The following is a 26733-nucleotide window of genomic DNA, read 5'->3' as shown; positions in this document are numbered from 1 at the left end:
CTCCCTACCCAAGAGACATTGGAAGTGCACTGTTAGTACTACACACTCGTGTGATCAATTTATGAGTTATTTTCAGGTATTTTGAACTGTTAATTTCAAGGGTATACCTTTCTTCTTGTCTTCTTTGGCACTCTTCTTTGCTATGGGTGGCAGCAAATGGATAAAGGAAATCCTCATGAATATTCAATACTAATTACGCACTCTTAAATTATCCATGGCATGAACATTCATCGCTTTAACATTTATTGTTGCGAGACATAATCTTCTCCGAACTATGATAATTGTAATACTATGAATTATTTGCAAGACAATACATTCAATTCAATTCAAATTCATTTTTGAACAAATTGAGTTAAAAATACAAACAAACATCAATAAAGTAAAAACACACATATATATAAACAGTTCCAATATATGACATAAATACAAAAGAAATTCAAAATGTATGGGGGGGATTGACAACGGCCACATAAATCCTGTTAAGATTTGATGCTGTCTTTCATTATTTCCTTTAATTCATTTTTATTCAATTATCTAATTTTTTACTTATTTTCATTTATTTAGAGGGAGGGGGTGGATTGAACCAATGTTGACAGTCCGAAAATTGGGTTGGTAATCATAAAATGTTGGCAGTCAACTAAATGGGCTTGTATATAAACAAATATTGACAGTCTTCGAAATAGATTAAAATCCAAACAATTTCAGCAGTCAGTATAATCCATCTGTATCCAACAAAAGGTTGACATTCAACAGTGAATAACGCTTACCACGTATATACACGTACCACAAAAATAAAGGGCACGAATCATGAATCTTAATCCGACAAATGATCTTTGATTAGACAAATAAGAAATATATACTCATGAAATGTACACTTACCATCTTTGGAAGGCGACTTCTTAGCACTCCCGCTCCGTGACCCCTTGCTGCTTGACCTTTTACCTTTTTCTCCCTTTGGTGACCTGCCCCGAGCTGACCCCTTGCCTTTTGCTGACCCTAGAAATAATTGTTTTAAACAAGTAGTAAAAAAAAATTAAAATGATTTACTAAAAATCTATTGAAAATATGTTTTATAATTATGATAAGATATAGAAAGCATTTGTTTGAAGGTTTATTAAGGACACTTTTTTGTGTAAAACTTGACACAGGTATCTGAATTGAATATTGCAGCCTACCTATATGACAATATTCATCATGCTTATGGAAATTTGAGTCTTGGCATCTCATCCAGAATGCATTATTATTGCATATTATCTGAAAAATTACTACTACATTATCCGACAATTAATTAATCAATCTTACAAAACATAATCATGTTTGCTGTTGACTCAAGTTTTAGTATGCTTCAAGGAATTCCTCTTTCTTAATGGAGATTAAAATGATCATGCTATTTTTCAAAAGCAAAAATTTTCAATATACTTCTCATTTGTTTAATAAAAGTATTTACGTATCAAGACTATAAGGAGATTCACTGTGACTGAGTTAACTGCCCCTTAAAGTTTGAAGTAATTATCATATCTTACCAGCTCTAGAACCACCTGGTGAAGCTGCTCCTTTATCTGTCTCTGATGTTGTGGTCTGAATTGGAAAAAAAATGAACATACAGTATTGAATTTACAGGAGAATGGTCCATAAAAACCATTACCATCCTCTCTTTCTTCATCATTATAATAAATCATCACCAACATCATTACCAACACCAACACCATCACCATCAATATTATAATTATCATCACCATCATCATCACCATCATAATCATCATCACCATCATCATCACCATCATCATAGGCATCAATCATCATCATCATCACCATCATCATCACCACCATCACCATCATCAATATCATCATGATCATGAAGATCATCACCAACAACATCACCACCATCACCAACACCACCACCATCACAATCACCACCACCATCATCATCATCATCATCATCATCATCATCACCATCACCATCACAATCACCGCCAACACCATAACCACCACCATCATTACCATCATCATCATCACCACCACAATCATCACCATCACCCTCATAATCATCACAACCACCATCATAATCATCATCACCACCATCACCACAACCACCACCACCATCATCATCATCACCACCATCACCACCACCATTATCACCATCACCACCACCACCACAACTATATCCTCATCACTGCTCTGATCATTACCATCATCAGCACCACAATCTTCCTCTTCCACTAAACAACCACCATCTTGAATGCCCTCTTACCTGAGGATCTGGCTGCTGAGGAGCGGTGGACTCCATCCCATCTGTCGGTACTGCTGAGCTGGTATCAGCGGTGGTCGGAGGAGCTTCTTCCGCTGTCTTTGACGCTTCTTCCTCGGCTCTCAGTGCATCTTCTTTGGCTTTCTCCATCTATAAGAAGATATAAAATTGTGCTATGAATTCTAAGCAAACGACTGGCTGAAAGCTTTCATGTGACCAGTCATTTATTTCAGCTAAAATGACGAGTACCAATGACTAGTTCTAGTGAATACTGTTTAATGTTGCTCATGATTTTGATTCCTGATCCAATAAATTGGGGTATACTTCAGAAGAACTATGATCATGTGTCTCCTTTTTTCAAAGAACTTCATTGGTTACCTGACTTATAGAGAATTACAAAGTATTTGCTTTGTTTGATCACACTTCCATAAATAATCAGACAACACACTACATATCATGCTTGGTTGTTGTTTTTTCCTAAAGACACCACCCTGGGTAGTAAAATGATGTCACATTAGTTTTTTTTTGCATTCTATCTTTTAGTTTTAATTGTATCTCTGATATAACATGTTATCTCTGATATAACATTGTATCTCTGATATAACATGTTATCTCTGATATAACATTGTATCTCTGATATAACATGTTATCTCTGATATAACATTGTATCTCTGATATAACATGTTATCTCTGATATAAGTTGTTATTCTGTTAGTTGTATATAAATCATTAATCGGTCAAGCCCCACATTACATTACAGAATTACTAAAACTTAAAATCCAATCACACAGTCAAAGCCTGCGAAGTACCACAGATAAATTATTGTTTCAGATACCATTTCACAAAACAAAAGTCACACTCGGTGATCGTGCATTTGCACTTGCTGCCCCCAAACTGTGGAATAGCCTGCCAATTGATATAAGAAACTCTCCATCCTTGGCTCTCTTCAAATCAAAATTAAAAACATATCTCTTTAGTTAAGAAAATATGCTATGTAGACCAAAATAAGTAAAAAGAGCTCTGAACAAGCGCAGCTGAATATATCCATATAAAAGCTGCGCTATATAAATTAATGCTTATTATTATTATTATAACATGATGAAATACATCCATAGCCAAAATTTGGTATAAAATAGCTCAACAGGGAGCAGGATATGACCGTATGAATACCTAATTAGCCCAATTAGATTCTCTGGCCTAGTTCTAATTGTTTAGAACAGGCCAATATTCAGGTATTCATGTGATCATATCTTCGGGCCCGTTGAACTGATTCCTACAAAAATTTGGCTGTGGATTTTTTTTTCATCGTGCTCTTTCAGGATCTGGGGGGTGTTTCATAAAGCTGTTCGTAAGTTAAGAGCAACTTTAAGAACGACTGGTAACCCTTTCCTTCGCACTAAATAATCACCGATGAGCATGTATGGTGAATATCATTTACCACAAGAAAGGATCACTAGTCGTTCTTAAAGTCACTCTTAACTTACGAACAGATTTATGAAACGGCCCCCTGGTATAAGAAACAATGAAATGCTAAATCTATTTTATGATGTCACACTTCGATACACTATAGCTTACTGAGATCCTCTTACCTTTTCTTTGGTCTCTACCATTAAGTTCTTGACTGCTTGACACGCCTCCTCTTTCTCCATACAGATATCCAGCTTCTGCAGGATGTGGAAGCTGGAGAACCACTTGTCAAGTTTCTTCCAAGAATCTTGGAATCCAGTTATTCTAAGGCAAGAGAAGAGAGTCAATATTTACGGGTGGTAAGTTTCATGACGAGCAAATCGAATACGAGAATTTCGGTAGCTCATAACGATAGTCAGTGAAAGTCACATGTGATTCGTTTCATGAAATTCTCCCCGATCTATACCATGCAATTCGAGGTGCTCTTTATCAACAGTTTTTGGACCAGATCATGAAAAGTGGTTACCGAACAGGTTAGGGAAAAGAAGGGGCGTCTATTACAGAAAGAGCTACAATTAAATGCAACTCCCAAAATTAAACCACCTTGGTTTCAACCCATCAGATGCGTGCATTTGAAAGTTGCATTGTTTTTATCTTCAAAAGTTAAACCTGAACACACAACACCTTCTGCAATAGGCCTTTAGGTAGCATTTTAGGAAAGGACTTGTTGAACATTTTATCCAACAAAGAATTTTTATCTAACAGTTAACATAAAAGAAATGAGCTTCTTGGCCAATCTGAATCAAGGAAAGTTGCCAGATAAGACAACTTGCCAAATGATGTTAAAACACTTCTATGATCATTGATCGATTATTCCAAAAATAAAAGTCCCCCCTTATATTTGTCAGGACGTGGATGACAAAGTTGGTGCAAGCTTACCTATGCTGGATCTGCTCCTGATCAAAGGCTGGATCCTTGACCGGTTGGACCTTCTCCTGCTTGCCGACACCCGATGCGCTGCCTTCTGGAGGCGGCTTGAACTCCTGGTGGTATTCCTCTTCCTCCTGGTTAGCATCTAGGAAATATTTTACAAAGAATAAGAGTCACTTAAAGTTTCTCCTCAGGGTTTTTTAGATGCAATGGATGAAGCCCAGCAAAATTTACTTTAGTGTAAAGGACAGAACCAGACAAGCTCAAAGTATGAGGCAAATCTTAATTTTAAGGGGTATGAAACCTTTGGAACAAATAGGCTTGTGTAGAAACAGAAAAATCAAAGAATAAGAATGAAGAAAGTTTGAGAAAAATCGGACAAATAGTGAGAAAGTTATGAGCATTTGAATATTGCAATCACTAATGCTATGGAGATCCTCACATTGGCAATGCGACAAGGATGTGTGATGTCACTGATGAACAACTTTCCCTTTGGTGGACTGTAAAATACCCTCAAAATGTCTCTTTTTGCTTTTTCTTATGATGAAACAAACTCTTTATCCATGATGTATTCTTAAAAAATATGTATTACATGCCCTCATGTAGACAGAACACATGATTTATGGATAGATGTGATAAAAGAGGCAATTCTAGTGAAGTATATACTAAAGTAATGGGGAGAGTTGTTCACAAGTGACATCACTCATCTTTGTCGCATTGCCAATTTGCTATCTCCATAGCATTAGTGATCGCAATATTCAAATGCTCATAACTTTCTCATTATTTGTCCGATTTTTCTCAAACTTTCGTTGATCTGTTTCTTTGATTTTTCTGTTTTCACACAAGCTATCTTGTTCCAATGGTTTAATTCTCCTTTAAAGATCTGTTTGCATTACTCAAGCTATACAATGGTATATTTTGATAACTTTCTAAAAATCTTCATTGCGGCCTGAAGACTTCCAAAATTATATGAAAAACCATTTTTAGCGCAAGGGCCATGACAGCCGAAATACAAAGGCGTAGATCCAGCCAGTTAGACACAATAGTTCTGAGAGGCCGATTATTGTGCACAAACAATATGGCCCATATTTTGCATCTGGCTGGTCATACCCACTGTCTACATTCACAGAATGATGCAATACTTTGTTCCATCTGCTTTGTCACGCAATGTCTCAAACTTACAATATCGGCCAGCAGCCCTCCGCATGGCCAGGTCGTCCGTCACGTCCAGGTGAACCACCAGATCGATCCCACTGACCGGGGGAGGGGGGTCCTTTGGCGGGTTGGGGTCAAGGGCCAGCCGACTCTGTCTGAGCTTGTGCTTCGAGGGTTTGGCGTTGGCATCGTACCCACTCAGCGCCTTTTCCAGTAGCTTTGCCTGGGCTACAGTGGAAGGGAAGCCATCCATGATCCAACCCTGCTCCTCCTTAGCACGCCTGAAGAAGCAATAGACAATACCAAAAACATTCTCAAGGTTCCTGCATATCTCACATGAATATTTTTGCTTTGTGAATTTTACACTATTTATTTAGATATAAATATTTTCAGCCTGGAGCATCCTTTTAATGTCAGTAGCTAGTTCTTGAGCTGGTGCTGCATGACGAAAATTTTGCGTTTAAGAGCAGTATACCCCAAGTTTCCCTTATCAAATCTCTTCTCAAAACCCTATTGCCCTCAAGCATGAAATTTAAGTATAGAAACACCTGTTTCTTGACCTCGGTCCGAAGATAATACACCCCAGCATCAACGGTCACAGCAGGGGGCCACACACGATGGATTGCATTCTGTTGAGTGCATGGAGTTCCATGTATACACGCGTTGATAGAAACTTTTTTCTTCCTTTCTTTCTTTCTTTTTCTCTTCCTTCCTTCCTTTCTTTCGTTAAGACTGTATCGTTGCGCAAGTGAACGTCATGCATCCCATATTTTCTTGCTGTACGGACAGAAACTAGATGGGATGCATCGCAGTCCTTGCATGCTAAGCATACCGTAATTTTTATTCCGCATACTTTCCTTATTTCGAGGTCGATTTTCTTCGTTCGAAATTGAAAATGGACTAGTATTGGATGTCTGAATGTAATATGCCTTTGAAAAAGTGATTAATATCGAATACAATAATTTCATTCCGAAGATCCTTCTACAGGCAGACAAGTCTTACGTAATAGCACAGCTGTTGTTTATCATTTCGTCCTTGGCTCAACGCTCGTTTAGCTGGCCCGTGGTGGTGAAATCGAGACAAGGGGATTACCTGGCCAAGATGGGTTTATCGGGGTTGGAAAAGTTGTTTGAGATTTGCAAATGCAAAACGGGGTATGCGACCGCAGTTTGCAGTCCGAAGTGAGGTCGAGAATCAAACGGGAAATTTTCGTAATGCGTTCAAAATGAATGTGGTATATTGGGTTTTAAATCGACTTACCTGACTGCTTCCACCATGATCTCCACCAGGAGCTCGTCCTTGAGAGGTTGTCCTTTCCGGAGCAGCTTGATGGCCTTCTGGCCAAGCTTACCTCGAGCACTCAACTACAAAAAAAATATCAAAGTGGTATACCAGAATTACAGGTGGTCAAACTGGTAAATTGGTAATTGGCCTACAACCGCTTGTCTATATTCAGTTTGGCATCGTCCCTCGTGGTCTTATCTATTCTGTCCTAGTTTGTCTACAACCAGGTCAGTTACTAACCATAGATAGATAGATAAATGGATTTTATTAAAAACATCATGTCTCGCAGTAAAAACTGAAATGAACATGAATTACAGATTAAAACAATTACAAAGACAAAAAGCAATATAAAAGTATTAACATAGGAATTTGATTTTCTCTGCTGTTTGTGCGTCCAAGTCTTCAGAATTAGCCTCACATGAATCATGAACCACTTCCAATGGGGGACTCCTGTTACCAGTAAGTAGTTTAATGTGTTTGTACCAACTGGCAGGGTTCTCGTCTTTCAGATGCTTCACTCGACCTACGTAGAATTCAGTCTTCAGGTTCCGAATCTCTCTTTGAACTTGATTGCGAAGTAATTTCCAGCGGGCTTTGTCACCTTGTATAAACGCATCCTGTCTTTTCCGTATAAGGGATTTCAGGTACGGGGTTACCCAAGGTTTATCACGATGGTGAATCTTAACTTTCTTTATCGGAAAGTTCTGATTCATATGTGAGTCAAGTTGATTATAGAAGGTATCACAAGCAGATTGGACGTTGTCATCGGTAAGAACTTCTGCCCAGTCATGGTGCGAGATCCAGTCCCCAAATCTCTGCATGTCAGAGGCTTTCATAGGCCGGATTACTCTAGTCATCGAACGGTTACTTCTCTTATCACGCACAGAGTTAGGTGACCAGAGTACACAGTTGTGATCCGAAGAGCCTATAGGTGACAGGATTTGAGGCTTGGAATACAAGTTGGCAAAATTAGTCAGAACTTTGTCCAGAACAGCATCGCCTCGAGTTGGTAGACTGACTATCTGCCTCATATCATTTCCGGAGACTAGCTGTTGAATACTCAGACGGTTGAAATCACCTAGGATGATGAATCCTGCTGACTGATATTTAGTCCTCAGTATGTCCATACACCGTAGAAGGTACTGAATGAGATCTTCACCATGATCATCATTTGGTGGAGAGTAGACCGCTGCGACACATATACAGTTCACTGAACGAGGAAGGCGATGAGGTCTCAACTTGACCCAGGAGACCTCAAGATGACCAGGTTCAGGTAGTCCATCGATGTATTGAGGGTTGAAATGGGGTTTCACATATATGGCCACCCCACCCCCTTTCCGCTCAATTCTTGACTTGGTAAATACTTTGTATCCGTCAATAGAAAAAGAGCTCTCAGGTTGGTCGGCAGTCAGCCAAGTCTCTGTAACAGCGCACAAACCTATTCTTTGCTGATTTAGAATGATGTCTAGTTCATCTAATTTGTTATTAATTGACCGTAAGTTGCAAAGAAAAACAGTTGGTAGTACAAGTTCAGTAGAATTGCGTTCGAAGATGACATGAGTCAAATTCTTTTCATTGACACAGTGTTCATTTCTTGATTTAGTTTCGTCACGATTTGATGATAATACTTTGATAGTACGACGGATATGTCTACCCCCACGACGTCCTCGATGCCTTGCTATACCGAAATCACTGATAACAGTTTTTACTTCATTGCTGAGAGGTTCACTGACATTTGTTCTAATTAACATTTAGCCTATTTCATTTGGTCTAATTTCAAGTTAATCTCATACCCATTATACCCATTTCGTCTGATATCCACCTGGTCTAACACCACTTAGTTTCTAGGGTTAGATTAGCTGTTTATGAGCCAAATTTTCATTTGACAAAGTTTTAAAAAAAAGTAGATGAAGCAGAAATTAGACCAACTTGTCCATGGACTAAGTGAAAAATAGAATTGGTATGTATGCAGTGTAGACCAAATGGCTATTAGACTACATTGATAGTAGACCAAATGCATTTAGCCCATGGGGAATTAGACTACCTCAGAATTAGACCAACTGCTTGTAGACTAAGTTAATATCAGCAGTCAAACTTACCTGAATAAAATATGAAAATTAAAACAAAAATAATGAATATGAGGTATCTGAATAAGAATTGATTCCATAATCATAAACTGGAAATAGTGAAGACAAAAAAATAAACATATACCTCAGGTTTATCCTTCTTCTTTTTCTTGGCAGACTTGGGCTCCTTGGACTCCGCCGTTTCTCCTTCTTTGGTCTCCCCGGCTCCTTCCTCCTTGGGAGCTTCTGGTTTCTCTTCATCACCTGGTTGAAGATACAAAAAAAAAAAAAAAAAATTAAAGACTATCAAGCGAAAGTTTTCATGGAGAATTTCATACCATTAGGCTTTGGCAACAAGAGCTATCCAATGCCGAAAGTGGAATCACTTTCTATGATCAATAAAAGCTATGTAATGCTCTGTATATGTGATACCAATAGTATGTTTACCAAGTAACAAGTGTGGTTCATCACCCAGAGTAGAATCAAGATTTATGATAAATAGACATTACGTATTGCTCTGTATATGTTACACCTAAAGTGTGTTTAACAAGTAAGAGGTGTTGTCAATTGGCTACAGTAGAATCAAATTTTATGACCAACAAATGCAATGTAAAACTATGTATTTGTGACACCAATAACGTGTTTACCAAGTAACAGGCGAATCAAGTTTCATGACCAATAGATGCTATGTAAAGATATAAGATATTCACTGATTGCCTCTTATTGTAAAGCCATCAATTCACCTTCCTTTCTCCAACAATTCCTCAAAGCAAGGATGTGAATCTGTGTGGTGAGGCAGCATTATTTGCATAGCTCTGTAGATGTGGTTTTATCATAGGTATTACCGATGCTCTTCAAGGAGTCGAGGGTTGGCAGATCTCAGTAAGAGTATAAGTTTTTGTGCATCAAAAGTTACAAGGGCACACCAGAAAAATGGGAATGTTGTCCTTGCATTGTTTAAACAAATCGGCAGGAGAAACAATGTATCGTTTCTGCCAATTTGCGGAAAAGCATGTGATCATGCTTAACCTATATTAAGTCTAATTCTGAAAGATTAAGGTTACATACCTTTCTCCTTGCCGTCGTCCGGTGGAGCTGTAGTCGTGGTTTCTCTTGAAGGAGGGACTTCAGCAGTGACCCCTGTCTTGGCTGAAGCTACGGACTTAGCTACAGATTAGAACAACCACAAAATATCATCTATTTGCATACAGGTATAAGCAAGGTGTGCAGTTTTGTTACATATTCTTCAAACAGTGTTGGGTAATCAGGCCATCAAAGGTGCACACTCTTGTTAAAGATAATATTCATCCCAAGAGAGTTTTTCCCACTGCAATCCAGTGGATTCACAATACAGTGCGCCATCTATAGGGTGACAGAGGACAGGCCAATTTCTAACTATTGGGTTGACATCGCGCGCAGGCCAGGCGCGGCCATCGCATAGTGCTGGAGTAAAGATGCTTAACAAATGAAAACCATGTGATAAGCGAAGGAAGAAGTTACCAAAAACAGTCTAAACTCCCCAAAGAAATCTGCAGCAAATTTCTCTCCCAACTCCTAGACCCTGGTAAACAGCATAATTTATGTAAACGGGCTGAGCTGCGTTGGTCAGCGCATAATCGCATGCATATTCACTAGCAGATATGTTGACTTTTTTCCATGAGGCATCGTGAATTTAAAGTGATTGGTTAATTCGGTTTGACTTTTAAAAAATCTGAGCTAGAAGGTCACACTTGTCACCTGTGTCTGCGATATGTTACACAAATGAAGCCCAGAAAAAAATTGAGTTCGAAAATAATTATTTAGTGCTTCAAAAATTGAAATATAAAGTGACCGGAAACACCATCTTAATTTCATCCCATACACTAATGTGTACTATTTAGGTGTCTATAAGATGCCTATTTACAAAATCGGGGTTTGCCTTGTAGTTTTAGCTTTTCATTCGCAATAATGGTTGTTTTCAGGGTTTATTAGTTCTAATACATGCACTTGTACACATGTTTCATCTTGGTTTGAGATTTTTTAAATCAGCTGCTCACAAAGTTAAACAATACCTTTAAGCCTGTCCACTGCAACCGATGGGTAGCGGACCATATTGTGAATCCACCGAATTATACACTTGAAATATTCATTCACATCTTTAAATCAATAATAATCAATTACAATTCGAGATTTTTTTTTTAAATTGATCAAAAATATCTTGAATAAAACAGAGGAATACATATTCACGTGGTTCATGTCGTAGAAAAGGAAACAAATTGATAACAAGCAGACAAAAAAGTGCTTTCACAACCTCATAAAAAAAAATCAACCAGGGACCCGTTGCATAAAACCTTTTACCTGAGAAAACTCGGGTTGTTTTTACCGGAGTTTTTGCCCTGTGTTTAAGTCAATGGCAGAAATCAGACTAACCTTAGTTTTCAGTTTTTACCAGAGTTTTCTCAGGTAAAAAGTTTTATGCAACAGGCCCCTCCCTGAATGAGCTTATCAAAGACAACTATAGAGGGAAACCAATCTAATCACATGCTAATCACCACATGCTGACTGGTAAATATTCACTTCTCTGTAGCATTTCAAACTTACCATCAACTACTGAGCCTGGAGGAGCAGGGGTTACAGTGGTTGAGATGTTAACACCAGTCTGGGCATCTGTCTGAAGCTCGCCTTCAGCCACATCAGTAATGGTCTCCTAAAAGTATTTGAAAATTTAAGTTTAATTTCATTTCTTTTGTTTAAAAAATCACTTGAAGTTATATATCGTTGCACGCACCACGAACCGTCCTCTCGGCGCACTTCGATGCGAAAGTTAGTTTTGCAGAAAATGCATTTAAAGAAAGCTTTTTTAAAACCAGCAATAAGTGCACCTACAAGGAGAGCCAATTATTTACCGCTGTCTTTGTTCAAAAGTTCAGGTTCTAAGGTTTCATCCCGTATCTTTACATTTTCTTGAAATTAATTATTTACGCCACGGTGGGCATCGTAACAGAGAGGACGGTTCCTGGAATAGATACAGTGCGCTATCGCGCATCTAAGTGCGCAGAGAGGACGGTTCGTGGTGCGTGCGACGATATGAAGATCAAAGGACCAAAACTTGATCTGAGCTGCAGAGCGCACGATAGCGACAATAATTTGCATGAAGGTAGAAAATGAGGTAAGCTATGCAGTTGCATAGACAAATTTTATTAAATCTATATATTCTATTTGATATTAATTATGTATTCTAGTTCATACATAAGATTATGATTTTTGAGGTTACCCTGGATACGCTAGGCTACTGCTTTGCGTGCTTACAGCTTTTTGAGGAATTACTTCCTGCTGGTACCCATTTATCTCACCTGGGTTGAGTACAGCACATTTTGGTTCAAACTCTTGCTGAAAGAAATTATGCCATGCCTGGGATTCAAACCCACAACCCTCTGTTTCAAAGTCTGGAATACTATTCCACTGGGCCACAATGCTCAATAGCTTACCAGTATTTAAGCCAATATTATAATGGAAACCCGCATATTTAAAAAGATTTACATGATCTACAATGGCTATATCAAATGTGATGTACATGTTAAAAAGAACACATGATTTGATGTCCACGTTCTAATCATGTTCTAATCAGAAAGAGTTGCAATCAATCGCAACTCTAAAAATCATGCCCAACTTCATTTTCAACCAATCAACAGCACTCATTTGGGACTAATTGATTGATTCTTTGACTTGCATATAAACGCATCTCTTTCTGCAACGGACCCCAGGACAATAAGTAACAAGGAATTTGAAAACTGGGGTCTTTATAGTATAAGTACTCACTGTTGGTGCTTCGGGCATTTCCAGGATCTCCCCTCCCTTATAGGCATCTACAGCCTCTTGGACTAAGGCATCCACATTCAAAACTTTCAGACCATGCTCTGCATTTTAAAAAGAAAACGTAAAAACAAATTTAAACAAAGTGCAAGACATAGTAACAAACTTAAAATAAGATCAATCAGATTCCAATAAAATGATCACTGAAGTGTTTATAAGTATAAATACAAAAAATGTATTATGCAAAATGGTTCTGGGAGAAAATTGTTGGGAAATTGACAAAACAAGTATGGCATTCCAGCTACATGTAGGAGTCTTTTTTCAAACAATAATAATAATAGCTGGATTTATAAAAATGCTTTTTTGCCAGAGGATACAAAGCGCTGCTATTATTACCCCGGCTTCAGTTCGAGATACCATCCCCAGCACTTGGTGCATGCAAGGAATTAATCCTTGCAAATTTTTTTTTTTAATTTACCTCTGTCGAAACTTTCAAAAATCTTCTAAAAACTTTGCTATTTAACTCTTAGCTCTTCATGCGCCTTGAGCACTCCACAGAGTGGATTTGGCGCTTTACAAGTCTCATTATAATCATTATTTTTATTTATCCTGCCGGGTACCCATTCACCTCACCTGGGTCAAGTGCAGCACAGTGTGGATAAAATTCTTGCGGAAGGAAAACACGCCATGGCTAGGATTCCAACCCACGACCCTCTGTTTGAAAGGCGATGATCAAAACCACTAGACCACAACACGCCCGCTAATACACTGTCCCAATGAGCTTACCTGTGTTGATGATCTTAATTGTGGTCATTTTTTCAGCTATGATTTAATGATTTCACAGATTTAGCTTTATGAAAATGACCAAGATGTAAATAGACAGTGACATGGAGACAACTAACCTTGATTTTAATGACTTCTCATGGAATTCATATTCTTACATAATTGTATAGGTCAAATGTCAAGATCTTAAAATTAAGAATGTTGAAGTGTGATTGCCTACCTTGTGCCATGTATTCTGCTAGAGTTGTCTTTCCACAGAAAGCTTTACCCAAGAAACAAGCTTTGACAGGAAATGGAGGGATGTCGGGTGGGGCAGGAGGGGGCTGAAAAAGACAAGAGGAAAAATCATAATAATATATTGTTTTTATACAGCTCTTGATTCATTGGACAATGTCTTGTTTGAGTTTTAATACATATATCATTTATAAATTGTTCTTGAAATATTTCGAACAAATCAACTCAAATCACATAAAATCAAATAAGATATCACCATCACCATCTTCATCATCATCACCATCACCAACATCATTATCAACATCATGACCATCATGACCATCATCATCCTCATCTTCATCACCATCATCATCCTCATCTTCATCATCATCATCGTCGTCGTCATCATCATCCCTCTATTCTTATATCCATCATCATCATCAGCAGTAGCATCATCATCATCACCATTATCATCATTCTTGTTGTCATCATCATCACCGTCACCATCATCATCAGTAGGGTCTTCATCACAATGATCGTCTAAATGGGCACCACCAATCGCCATCACCATCAATATCACTTTCTAACCTTTTCTCTCTTTCAATTCAGAGTCAGGTGGTGCAGAGTATACCTAACACTTAATCTCTTTCACACCTCTAAAATTTTTTTTTTCAATTCATAAACACAATGGGGCCATTTCATAAAACTTACAATCAACGTCACTTTCTAATCATAGTAGCTTCCACAGAAATCTTCTATTTTGATTGGCTGGTGAGCCATGTTACCATGGTAATTACAACTAATGGCAATGTTATGACAATCTGAAATGTTTAAGAAACAGGCCCAAGGAAACAGGCCCAAGATCACCTACCGATGGAGGGGAGACGATGTTGAAAAGACGAGCAAGAATATGACCCAGGATGGCATTATTGCTTGGGATACCTTTGATTTCGCTGTCTTCTGGAGGCTGCCACTCACCGACCATATTCTATTGAAGAAAACAAATAGAAGACAGATAAGAACAATAAATACCAAAAACCAGCAAAAAGTTCAAATAATAACAATAATCAAAATAGGCATTTGTATATTGCCATCTATCTATAAACAATTTATACCAAGGTGCAATATTATTAGGTTAATAAGCGTAATTTATACAGAAAATCTGCATAAACCATGGGTCTAACCGATGGTTTTAAAAACCACCTTTGTAGACTCGGGCCAAAGAGTTTCCAAAGAAAAAATTGTCAGAGGTTTTTTTTTACCTTGTATTCCATGAAATCACCCTCATCAACTAACTTCTGCCGCTCTTCCTCCATCAGCTGTTCTTCAGTCGGTACCTCAGGTTCAATGAATTCTTCCTCCTGAAAACAAAAAAAAATTATAACAGATGTTAGGCCAAGTGAAACCAGTCAGTCCATCGGCATCCCTGCCAAGCTTCTACAAAAAAAGAGAATTCTCAGAAGTGAAAACAAGTATTTTTGGACAAAACAAAGGAGTAATTTTAAACATTTGTCTCAATGTAACAATCGCCAGCCTGTCGTAGTGAGATCGTGGAAAAAACATGTGAAATGACTACTTGATAATTCATAATTTTAAACATGTGCTGGTATGAAAGAATTTACTTGTTCTTTTCATGCAACAAGTTACTGGCCCGAGATTGATTTTTACCGGTCTGGGACCGTCGGACTGGCGCTGGTGTTGCGCGCTGTGTACGGTATAGTACATACTCCATGATAAAAAAAAAAAGTATTGGCATATCATAGCAAAAGGGTTGGCTGTCTGCATCGGTGTCCGACTGATGTTACCGGCCAGGGGTGGATCCAGGATTTTCCAAGGGGGGGGGCGGGCACATTCTCCCGATGAAAATGTCACAAAGCCCCCCAAAAACACCACTGCTACCAGTCACCAGTGCAATATTTCTTGCAAACCAGGCAGTAGGCCGATGAAATAAAGAAATTCAGATTCAAAGACTAACCAGCTTCAGAATAGCATTTCCAAAAAGTTTGCACGATATCAGATTTCATTCAGACGAGTGGAATTAGGGAATTAACATTACTATGATTTTCTTGCTTGAATTTTTTTGTCCAGTAACATAACAATATTGTTGCATTCTTGATCAGAGCATGTGGTCAATGTTTACAATTTTACTTTATTAAAACACTTATCTCTATATAACGAAGAAAATAACGACCCTCCCCCCCAAACAAATACAAAATTTGAAAAATAAATTCAAAGAAAATGAAAAAAAAAAATGAAGAAAAAATATTGATTGAAAAAAAAGATAAAAAGATCATGATAAAAAAGAACCAACAAATTAATCAAAAGATTAGTGATTGCATTTTTCAGTGAAGAATGGCATCACTTTTCTTACCTCTGCTAGCTCATACAAAGGCTGACCAGTTGTAAATAAGAGCGTCCACTCTCTCATTAATTTTGGTGGTAATAACCTGTAAGACAAGCACGAAAGAGATATTGAGAAATAGTTCTTCTAATTTCCAGTTACCCAACTGGTTTACGCTGTATTATATACAGAACTGAATCATATATATATATATGTTTACAGATCCGAGAATACTATAACAAAATTCAGGGGCGGATCAAGGATTTTTTTGAAAGGGGGGGCAAATTATCCCAAGGAAAAATTTGACAAGCAAAAAAAAAAGGTTTTAACCAAAAATTAAGAGTATTTCGTCCACAAAAATAACGGATCGCCAGTGAAAAATTACTGTTTAGCTACTGTTTCTGCCAATATTTTGGCATACGGATATTTTAAAGAATGGCTACTTTCTTGATGCCAGTGTTGTTTAAAATGTATAAATTGTAGCAATTTCATATTGCACATTGTGCACTTTTGATGTGCACTTGCTTTATGAATATTCAATGAGCAACTTGATGATGTCATATCCTCACTAGTTCAAATTTTTTCTACCAAGATCTGAAAAAAAAATCGGATTGACAACTGATTTCGTGCATTAGATATTCATTGCAGCAACTATTTCATTATAAAACAGACACATTATTCACACATGAATGAAAAAAAAAATGAAGCAATTATGATTTCATGTAATAACATAAGAAAAAAGGAAAGTGGGGATGTGACATCGTCAGCCCACCTAATAAATATGATGACGTACATATAACTATTTTTCACAAAATATTGCTCAACTTTAAAATTCAATTACTTTGTTATTTGTTATCCGATTTTGATGAAAATTTCAGCATTCTGCTCTGTGAATTTTACTTTATTTATTTAGATATAAACATTTTCAGCCTGAAGCATCCCTTTAAAAGTACTGTGCCATTGAATGCAAACAATACCCTGTATTATCATCTATATAGAGCATTTTAGCCATACATTAAAAAAGCATATTTTGGTCTGCATCAATTGGTTGTGCAGAATCAGAGCATATCCCTAGAATGACCGAAATTCCGAAGAGTATCCCATAGGCTCCTGTACAAAATTTGCTATTGAATATGAGAGCATATTCAACAGTATATTGCGCTTGCGCGAATGCGTGAAATATACAACCCATACAACAATGAAAGTAATGCGGTGCGCAGCATAAGAGCACAGCACTCATGACGTCATAATGAATTACGTGCAAGTCACATTTCAATGACCAAATTTGATCTTAAGAAGTGATGATGCCATTTATGTGATAAGTGATATGACTTGTTTAATCAAATTTCTCTCTCTTTTTGATTGCAAGGGGTGGGACAGATTTGGCTTTCTTACATGGAATACCAGAAATATTCCACTCCTTGAGGCTAATATTCCACTCATCTGCGATTCGTCGAATATTAGCCCCAAACTCTTGGAATATTTCTGGTATTCCATTCTGAGCCATCCAATATAACATAAGTATTGACTGACCTATTGGTGAGCTCCCTGTACTTGCCAACCTTGCAGGAGAAGTCCACAATGTCCATGAGGATGTCCTTGCAGAGGTTGTAGTGCTTCTGGTACTTGGCTTCGGCCCTCTCCTGGGCTATCTTGTCGTGGAGCTCCTTGTCCCGCTGGGTCTGCTCAATGTACTCCAGCTTGGCTTGCCGGGCCATTTCCTGTTCGGGAGATCAGTGATGGAATGTTATATTATTCATTATTATAACATGATGACCAATGATAAGAAAGAAATGAATAACTTTCACTTCTTACGTTCTCTGTTATATCTTACACTAAATGCTACTGAGAAAAAATAGTATGATCTTTTAAGAAATTTCAATCTGCTATAATAATAATAATAATAGTGGCATATTTACCCAGGGTAGCCGCTTCAGTTCCAAAAACTGTTCTCCCAGCAGGCCCTGCTATTATTACCCCGGCTTTAGCACGGCTACCTTGATCGGGCGCTCGAGTATTCGAGGAATTTCTTCCTACCAGGTACCCATTCACCTCACCTGGGTCGAGTGCTGCACAATGTGGATAAATTTCTTACTGAAGGAAATTACGCCATGAATGGGATTTGGACCCACGACCCTCTGTTTCAAAGTCCAAAGACTAATCCACTGGGTCACAACGCTCCACATATAAGGATATGGTTCACTTATCATTTGACCACAAATCAGAGTGCCAAGTTTGAAATCAAAACATATTTGATGAAATTTACAGCTATTGCTGACAACAGGTTCATTTTTCTGGGAGGAACTATACAAAAGGAAAACTATCGATGACAACAGGTTCCCTTTTGCTGGGACACACAATACAAACGGACAACATCATAATGCTGAATACTTACTGCTTCTTTGTCAAGTGCTTCCTGGAAGTCCTTCTGTCTGCGCTCTTCGTACTGCTCCTGACGGAAGATGCGGTTCTGCTGGATGACGGCCTTCTCGTGCCTCAACTGCAGCAGCTGGGTGGCGATACGTCGCTCTTGCTGCGATTGGCGCATCAATCGGGTCACAAGGAACTCCTCACGACGCATTTCCTATAGAGAAAAGAGCAATTGTGCTGTTGATGAAAAAATCTAAGCAAAACATTCTTTCTTCAGCATTCAAACATATCAAAATCAATTGTTTTCATCAGCTGGCAAATTTGTAGTAGCTGAGTCTAGGTTGATGTCTCATAAAGTAGTTTGTAAGTTACAACTGACTATACACATGACTGGCGTCCTGTTTGTCGATTCATTACCTCAAGTTGAAAATTTGAAATACACACTTCATAGATTAAACTCCTTGATGTAAAGATGCAGAGAGTGCAGAGTTTATGAAAATTTGATTAGTGTTCTGTATTAGGAAATTTAGCCTCACTTTGTTAAATCATGAAATTTTGGGGATATTTCATTTAGCATAAGAATAGGTATCTAGTCATACCTACTCATAGCTAGCTGATATTTTATAAACAACTCAACACAAATTTAACCATTATCATTGAAACTACAGTCTGCCAGTATGATAGCCCTGTGAGCACTAAAGGTAAAAGAAGTTGCAGCAAACAATTGTTTCAAAAGAATGTCTTTAAAATAAAAGTTGAATGCTACCATATTATTATAGATCTAGTTCTGGTATATTGAAATAAACTTATCTTTGTGAAATCATGAAATCTTAGCTGAAAGCCGATAATTCAGATGAACACTAACACAGAAAGGAGTATTTGGGACAGTGTATTAATATTGTTGGAAAAACACCAACATTTAATCGAATTCCATGCTTATTTTGCTCATTTCTCAGCATTACACATTTTTTCCAAGAGCCATTTGGCACATCTTTTTTTCTATACATACAAACACTTGGGTGCATTGGATTCTGTTCGAACTTATTTTGAGATGGTTACCACAACTGGTATTTATCTTTAATCTGAAAGAGTAATTCTGAATGGATCATGTTACGTGCTTTGAATTAAATGCATATGCAACACTGATTGCAAATGGTTTATTTGTTTATTATTACCTCATTAGCTTCGTGAGCCTTGATCTGGTCCACAAGGACTTTGCGTCTTCTCTTCTCCCTCTCCTGCCTGGCTACCGCATCTTCCTCGAGGCGCTTCCTTATCTTCCCAATGTAGTCATCGTTGGAAGCAGGCTATAGGGAATATAATACATATTGAAGCATAAATTCATGCAAGATGTCCTGTACATGTTTCATATGCAGCAAAGGATAATTTTGCTGTTTTTTTTTTTACATTTTAATAAAGCAATCAAGAGTATAGGTGTACATTAAGGCCTGATTTCACAAAGGTGGTTTTTAAAACCATCAGGCAAACCCAGGGTTTATGCAGATTTTTATTGAGCTTGGAAAATTATTTCCTAAGCTTTAAAACGATATATAATATGTTGAAATTGACCAAAAATAACCATAACAAGTACTTGATTGAATCCAGAGGAAATTCAGCAATAGCTTAAAAAATAAGGAGAAAACAAGGTTTAAAGTTTGGGTTCACTCAAGCATGAGATGTGCATACTGTGTACTCTCAGTGAAACTTTCAAGCAGTCCGGAAAGGTAATGTCCAAGAAACTTGTGTATCTTTTCTTTTATTCAACTCCACAACTTAAAATGTTCACAGTACGAAGAAGAAGAATTGCTCTTTGAGATAAGCTATTTTTAATTGTTGGTTTTTGGAGACTAAATTACTATTTTGGCTTTTTACAGAGCACCTTACTTGGCGACTTATTGGTGGTTTGGGGAGGTAGGTCACATGTCTAACCAAATTTACCTTAATGAGTGATGCTAGTTCAGCTTGAGTTTTCTCTGGCTGCTGAAGATAGGCCGCTACTTCTTCATCAACATCTCTGTAAAACATTAAGGAAAAATACCACAGAAAATGATGAAATAAGAAGAGTAAATCAACGATTACTATAAATTAGCTTTTACGTATATTCAATTCCATAATCTATTCAAAACGTGCATATTTACAGCAGGAAGGAGGCTGGAATTAGAGATGCTTACATCACATTTCTCAATCTAATTACATTTTATTATGTCATTTGAAAATCACCATTTACTTTTTATTTGCTTTGTTAACTGATAACCTATTGCAAAGAGAGATATAGTCTGGACCAGAGAGAAAATGTTAAGGAAAAGTTTAATAGATACTACTTATTCTGATGTAACTTTACAAAAAGTTACGAAACAGGTTTTGATAGAATAGTTTCCTGAGAAGTCAAGCGAAAAGTCAAAGTGTAAATTAAAGAAATGGTTAGGAACCAGCTACTGCGAGTATCTGATTAAACAGTCACGACCCCTCACCGTTCATCCTGAGTCTCTACACCGACAGGAACGTTGCGACTGATCTGCTGCTCAAAGGCTGCGATCTCCTTGCTGGTGTTCTCCGCCTCCTTCTTCCTGGCCAGCTCCTTCCTCACAGCTATCGCCCTCAGGGTTCTGTTGGGCGGGGGCTTGGGGATCTCCACAGTGGCAGCCCTTTGAATTCAGGGGAAAACAAGGTTACATTTAGATTGAATACGAAGGATATAGAGATTGTCTCAGATATTACATCAGAGAAATATAACTCTTGAGATGTGTAATATAGAAAGATATTAGCAATGGTAGCTCGACGATGATTATGATCATGATGGTGGTGGTGGTGGGAACTGCAATGGTGTTGATGATAATAATGATGATGATGGTGATGATGATGATAGTAATGATGACACTTATGACGACGAAAATGATTATATTACTATTGATGATACTGATAATGATGACGATGGTGATTGTGATGATAATGATGACGATTGTGACAATAAATATGATTGTGAATGATGGTGATAAACAATTAAACATAATATGTGACAGACGTATCAAATAAAACATCTGAGTATCACGCCAAAAACTATAACCGGTCCATAAAATCCATGACCTCATAAATATAAAATTAATCTAAAAAAATCAAAGTAATAATGATGAAAATAACTAAGTTTTCTTGACACAATCTTTTAGACCAACAGACAAATCCATAAGGGGAGTCTCTAGACTAAGACGGATAAAAAATTTTAAGTTAAATCATGAATATAAAAGATAATTTTGTATTCTTACTTGATACGAGCCACAAGCTCAGTCTGTCTCTGCCTGGCCTGAGCAGCCTTCTGCAGCTCAAACATCCTCTGCTCCTGTTGCCACTGCCGACGACGCTCCTCCTCCTCGTATTTGGTGCGGAACTCCACGTCCAGGTGGCTCCTCTTCCGTTCCCGGAACTTGTCCACAAGTTGATCGAGGTTGATATCTGACTGACGTGGCGTCAGGATCTTTAGTCTCTGTATGAGGATATATTTATATTTGATGAAGGTGAGAATTACATACTTCCACAATAATTCAAAATCTGAACAGACACACACACAGAGTTAAGTATAACATCAAGTCATGCTTAAGCACCATTACGCAGTGTGCAGAGGCATCATCTTTTCAGAACATTCTGTTATGTAATGCATTGTCCACTGCATTGAATTAGAAATTTAATTTGTGATTGTGAGTTACACTTAACTCTTCCCAAAACAGCCCCTAAATACAAGAATGACAATGAGTAGTAGTTATCAGTAGCAGCATTAACAGCTTCACTAGCAGGAAACTAGTAAGTGGCTATAAGACCTCTCTTTAGTCATCACTTTAAATGAGAAATGAAAAAGAAGGAAAGAAAATAAAAGGGTTTTTTTGTAATCTCACATGTCAGATAACATTGACAAGACATGTATATTTATTTCATTTTACTATCCCAATGAGAGATTCTTAAGAATTTGGAAGATGAACTAATTTCAATCTTACCTCTCCATACGGAACTCTTTCCATGCTCTCCAATTTGACTGGTGCCCTCGGGCGCATAGTCTCCATGGCCACGCCCGTCAGATTAGCCGCCTCCTTGTTCTGGAGGGCGATGTAGAGCTGATACATGAGACGGGTTGCCACACCCGCCTTCTGGGTCATGACATCTCTGGCCACATTGGTGTCAAAGGGCACCTCCAGCAGACGGAAAGTCGGCTCAAGCCGGGTGAAATTGTTGAGCTTGGAGTCCGATGTTCTGATCAATGCAGGAAAGGAAAGGAAGTGATTACTTTAAGCATTTGTCTACAAATGACATAGCATGGGCATATCGATACCCACATTCAGAGAGACCATAAATTAATACTGGTAATTGCATTTTAAATCCTTAGGATACACTGTCAAATGTCTTGGTTTTGACACATTCAAGGGTAGGGAGACCGGGGTTAGTTGGAACATGGGGTAAGTTGAAACAGTACTCGAATGCGTTCTGATTTTCACATCCCCCTATTTGAATCCATTTGCAGCTTTCTCTTTTTTTTACAATATTTTATTTGCCTCTGTCTCGGGGCCATGATAGGGGGGTTCTTCTTTAACTTAATTCCTACTTATGTTAAAAACTACATACTTTTCATTTATATGAGAAATCTTCTCCAACAAAATTTGAATAAACATATTTTAAAAATCAAACAAGCATTAATTAAGAAGAAAGCCAAAATTTTATTAAAATTTAATGTACAAACGTTATACATTTACAGGTTTTTATACATGTAGGTGGGGAAAATGACTGCATCACTCACTATGTATTTTGTATTTTATTCTATATTTGATTAAATATCAAAGGGCTCTATGCTTATTTTTCATTGTCAGAAACAAGGTTTAATTCACCCCTGCACATTGCTGCATCTACCGAGATTTGGCAACTTCATTATTGTCAAGTAAAAGTGTGCAAAAACACAAAATAGTTTATGAAGCTAACAATAAAAGAAAATATAAAAAATAATAGTCATATTTTCCCTAAGTACACAATTTCTGTCTCCTTTTTTCACCCTTTTCTAATTTCTTTATTACCAAATATAGTCCCTATTCCTTATTTTACTTGTTTCTATACCACATTTTCCCCCTTTATTCTATTCCCCTTTTAGCTCTCTCCTTTATTCTCTTCCTTTCTCCTTCCTTCCATCTAGTATTGAACCGATTTGGCGATATTTATACGAAATGAAAGCCAAATTTAGCAAGATACAATGAGACTTATTGGACCTCTTATCACCATTATCTTTCCCCAGTGGAAAGTCCGCTAATTGAGCGCTATGAGACTTTTCAGAATACCAAAAGTCTCGTAACTACAAACTACTCAATTAAGTCTTCGCGCGGTCATAACGCATACTAATGCACGTGTGCGCAACGCAACCCTGCCAAATAAGGAAAGGGGCACTTAAGTGACTTTTCAGAATACCAAAAAGCTAATTGAGTGCTAATTGAGCTTTCAGGGATACCGCCCCTGGTTGTTAAGATTAATCATACACAATAATCAATGCAATCAATCGCTATGCCTTACATTACAAGGGGGGACAGCTGTCAATCTCACTTACTTGTTTTGAGAAAAGAATTCAAAGTCATTTTGAAGTTGATGCTTTTTTAAGACTTCACCGATCAAGAAACCATTGGCACATGCCTCAGCAAAGTTTGTGTCATCTATGGATGAAAACAAAAACATCAGAAAGAAAACATCAGAATTCAAAGATTCCTCCTCTAAAAATTGGACATTTCTGACCAATCACTTGATCAGTACGCATATCACTTTTGAGTTGTTCAGTCGTCGCAGTGTGTGTGTGAAACACTCACCGAAAAATCAACAAGGCAAAAGCGATTTTGTGTCTCGCCCACGTATAAAAATAACCAGAAATATCGTGATTCGCGAGGGCATGCAACAGAATTGTATCAAAACTTCATTGTAATATGACTGGGATGGAATAACACTTGCCTTAAGAGCATTGCACGTAAACTTTAATGTTAACCTGAAAATGACCTTTGACCTTATCATGTGACCTTCGACTGCAGCATAACATGCAGGTCCCCCAAGTCCATCTACCATCCAAGTTTGGTTGAAAAGCGACTTACGGTTGCGGAGTTAGGTGTCATAAGAGAGTCTTGCATGTAAACTTTAACGTTGACCTGAAAATGACCTTTGACCTTACCATGTGACCTCCGACTGCAGCATAACATGCAGGTCCCCTAAGTCCATCTACCATCCAAGTTTGGTTGAAAAGCGACCTACGGTTACGGAGTTAGGTGTCATAAGAGTCTTGCATGTAAACTTTAACGTTGACCTGAAAATGACCTTTGACCTTACCATGTGACCTCCAACTGCAGCATTGCAGGTCCCCCAAGTCCATCTACCATCCAAGTTTGGTTGAAAAGCACCTTACGGTTGTGGAGTTATGTGTCTTTAGATTTGTGACGGACGGACGACAGACGACGGACGGACATTTGGATCCCTAAGTCTCGCCTTCACCTCTGGTGGGCGAGACAACAAAAAGGGCATGAAATGTAAGTTTAACATTAATCCATTTTAATTTCAAATTATATTATGAAATTATGAGATATTTGTTTCGACCTTATGAAAGTCATACCTCATGAATCCAACATCGCATCACATCAGGTACGGAAATGAAGGACTTCTCCTGAAGAATTCTGATATTCTCAACAAGCATCACGATATAATCATTTTGCAAGCATAAATCATAAAAAATGTGAGTTTAATGTGGTACTGACAAATTCTGTAGCATTTTGCCATCTGATATAAACATTTTACTTTTTGAGCTCATATTTTTGTCTAAATCTCCATAAAAACTTTTATCCACGAAGTTAGGTCACACTTTTTCAGAACAGTTTTCCAGCACAGCGCGCATTTGTTAATCGGAATCGAATTTTGAGATCGTGATACCAGCTTAACCCTTTAACCTGCTTTACATTTTCGTCAATGATTTCATAGTTTACGACCTTGCCGTCAATGTGATAACAATTTATTGAATTGGTTTTGTATAAATTGCGAGTATTTTGTGAACAAATTTAAGCCTGATATAGTGATGAATATTTTTGAAAAGTCTGTGAAGTTTGGACACCCCATCATACTTAACGTTGCGTTGTCGTTGGTTGGGAGAATTGGAACTGGAACTGAGCTCAATCAAATGTGTCACTCACATGACAGTTCACACCAACGAGACAGAAAAAGACTCTGAGTCAGAATCAGATAGATCTAACGTTAAAGACAAAATTAGAAATGGACGCCGCAAAAAAAAGAGTCAAACTCCAAAAAGTCTAATTCAATTTCAAATTCAAAACAAAAACATCATCAAAACAAAGGGACAAAGGCAAGGCCAAGCCAGGGTTACAAATCATTAGGCCTATATTAACAATCATATGTAAAGGGCTCACAGATATTTTTGCACTTCATGAGATTGATATGCTTAGTTATTGTTTTCGGTACCATTTAGTGTGATGTAGGTGTAACGGGCTTTCGTGTCATTCTTTTTTTTTAATTTTCGACTCATTCCAAAAGACCCACGACCAACATTAAACTGAATACATGGGACTGATCAATCAATTAACGGCACTCATAACTTACCGACTTGCTGTGACACTCTCAGCTCATCATTGAGCCAACGGCAAAGAATTTCAGTCATTTTAAAATATTTGTATAGCTAAATTATGCTACAATCTTCCTTTCTTCATTAGAAGTCGATTCCATTTCTTACAAGCCGTGTAAATCATGCATTTTTATCTAAACCGTTCGCGAGAAACGGCGTAAAAAGTTCTTGGCAACGGTTTGTTTGTTTGCGCAGTAGTTTCTCCACTAAGCCAAAGTACGAAGTTCTGTGCAAGCAATGCAAGGATATCGATGTTCTTTGCTAAAGTGATCGAGTTGTGTTGCAGATGGATGGGTGGATAAAGGTGGGTAAACTGATAAATTATAGCTTCTCCATCTCTATGGCTGTAGGGTTGCAGGATAAATAATTAATTCCTAAATCATCGCAAAAAAAATCAAATTTTGACCACGACAAAAAATGACAAGCAAAACAATGACAAAAAGCCCCAGTAATCATGGTCAAAACTTCAATTAAAAAAGACTATTTATTTATTTTGTTGTTTTATTTACCCAGTGTT

At 37.7% G+C, this 26733-nt stretch overlaps 1 protein-coding gene across 4 annotated transcripts in view; it reads right to left on the bottom strand.

Annotated features, from left to right (window-relative positions):
• Positions 1–26408, bottom strand: part of LOC121424454 (sperm flagellar protein 2-like) — a 58349-nt gene extending 31941 nt beyond the window's left edge. For 3 of the 4 annotated variants that reach the window (XM_041620147.1, XM_041620149.1, XM_041620148.1), the window contains exons 1-25: positions 26195–26408; positions 24159–24261; positions 22573–22825; positions 21850–22067; positions 21061–21234; positions 20528–20603; positions 19765–19896; positions 18615–18803; positions 17753–17940; positions 16250–16325; positions 15141–15239; positions 14750–14866; positions 13886–13988; positions 12889–12986; positions 11671–11776; positions 10159–10257; positions 9236–9354; positions 7001–7104; positions 5768–6021; positions 4595–4730; positions 3838–3979; positions 2252–2398; positions 1524–1578; positions 880–996; positions 108–140 (exon numbers count right to left, since the gene is read on the bottom strand). In XM_041620147.1, coding sequence (XP_041476081.1) covers positions 108–140; positions 880–996; positions 1524–1578; positions 2252–2398; positions 3838–3979; positions 4595–4730; positions 5768–6021; positions 7001–7104; positions 9236–9354; positions 10159–10257; positions 11671–11776; positions 12889–12986; positions 13886–13988; positions 14750–14866; positions 15141–15239; positions 16250–16325; positions 17753–17940; positions 18615–18803; positions 19765–19896; positions 20528–20603; positions 21061–21234; positions 21850–22067; positions 22573–22825; positions 24159–24261; positions 26195–26252 — 3196 coding nt within the window. In that variant the 5' untranslated portion in view covers positions 26253–26408. The remainder of the gene's footprint in view (positions 1–107; positions 141–879; positions 997–1523; positions 1579–2251; positions 2399–3837; positions 3980–4594; positions 4731–5767; positions 6022–7000; positions 7105–9235; positions 9355–10158; positions 10258–11670; positions 11777–12888; positions 12987–13885; positions 13989–14749; positions 14867–15140; positions 15240–16249; positions 16326–17752; positions 17941–18614; positions 18804–19764; positions 19897–20527; positions 20604–21060; positions 21235–21849; positions 22068–22572; positions 22826–24158; positions 24262–26194) is intronic. The other variant, XM_041620150.1, reaches the window with a different exon arrangement.
• Positions 26409–26733: the final 325 nt, after the last annotated feature.

The sequence above is a fragment of the Lytechinus variegatus genome, chromosome 11, assembly GCF_018143015.1.
Source record: "Lytechinus variegatus isolate NC3 chromosome 11, Lvar_3.0, whole genome shotgun sequence".
NCBI lineage: Eukaryota > Metazoa > Echinodermata > Echinoidea > Temnopleuroida > Toxopneustidae > Lytechinus > Lytechinus variegatus.
This window is presented reverse-complemented; position numbering and strand designations above follow the sequence as displayed.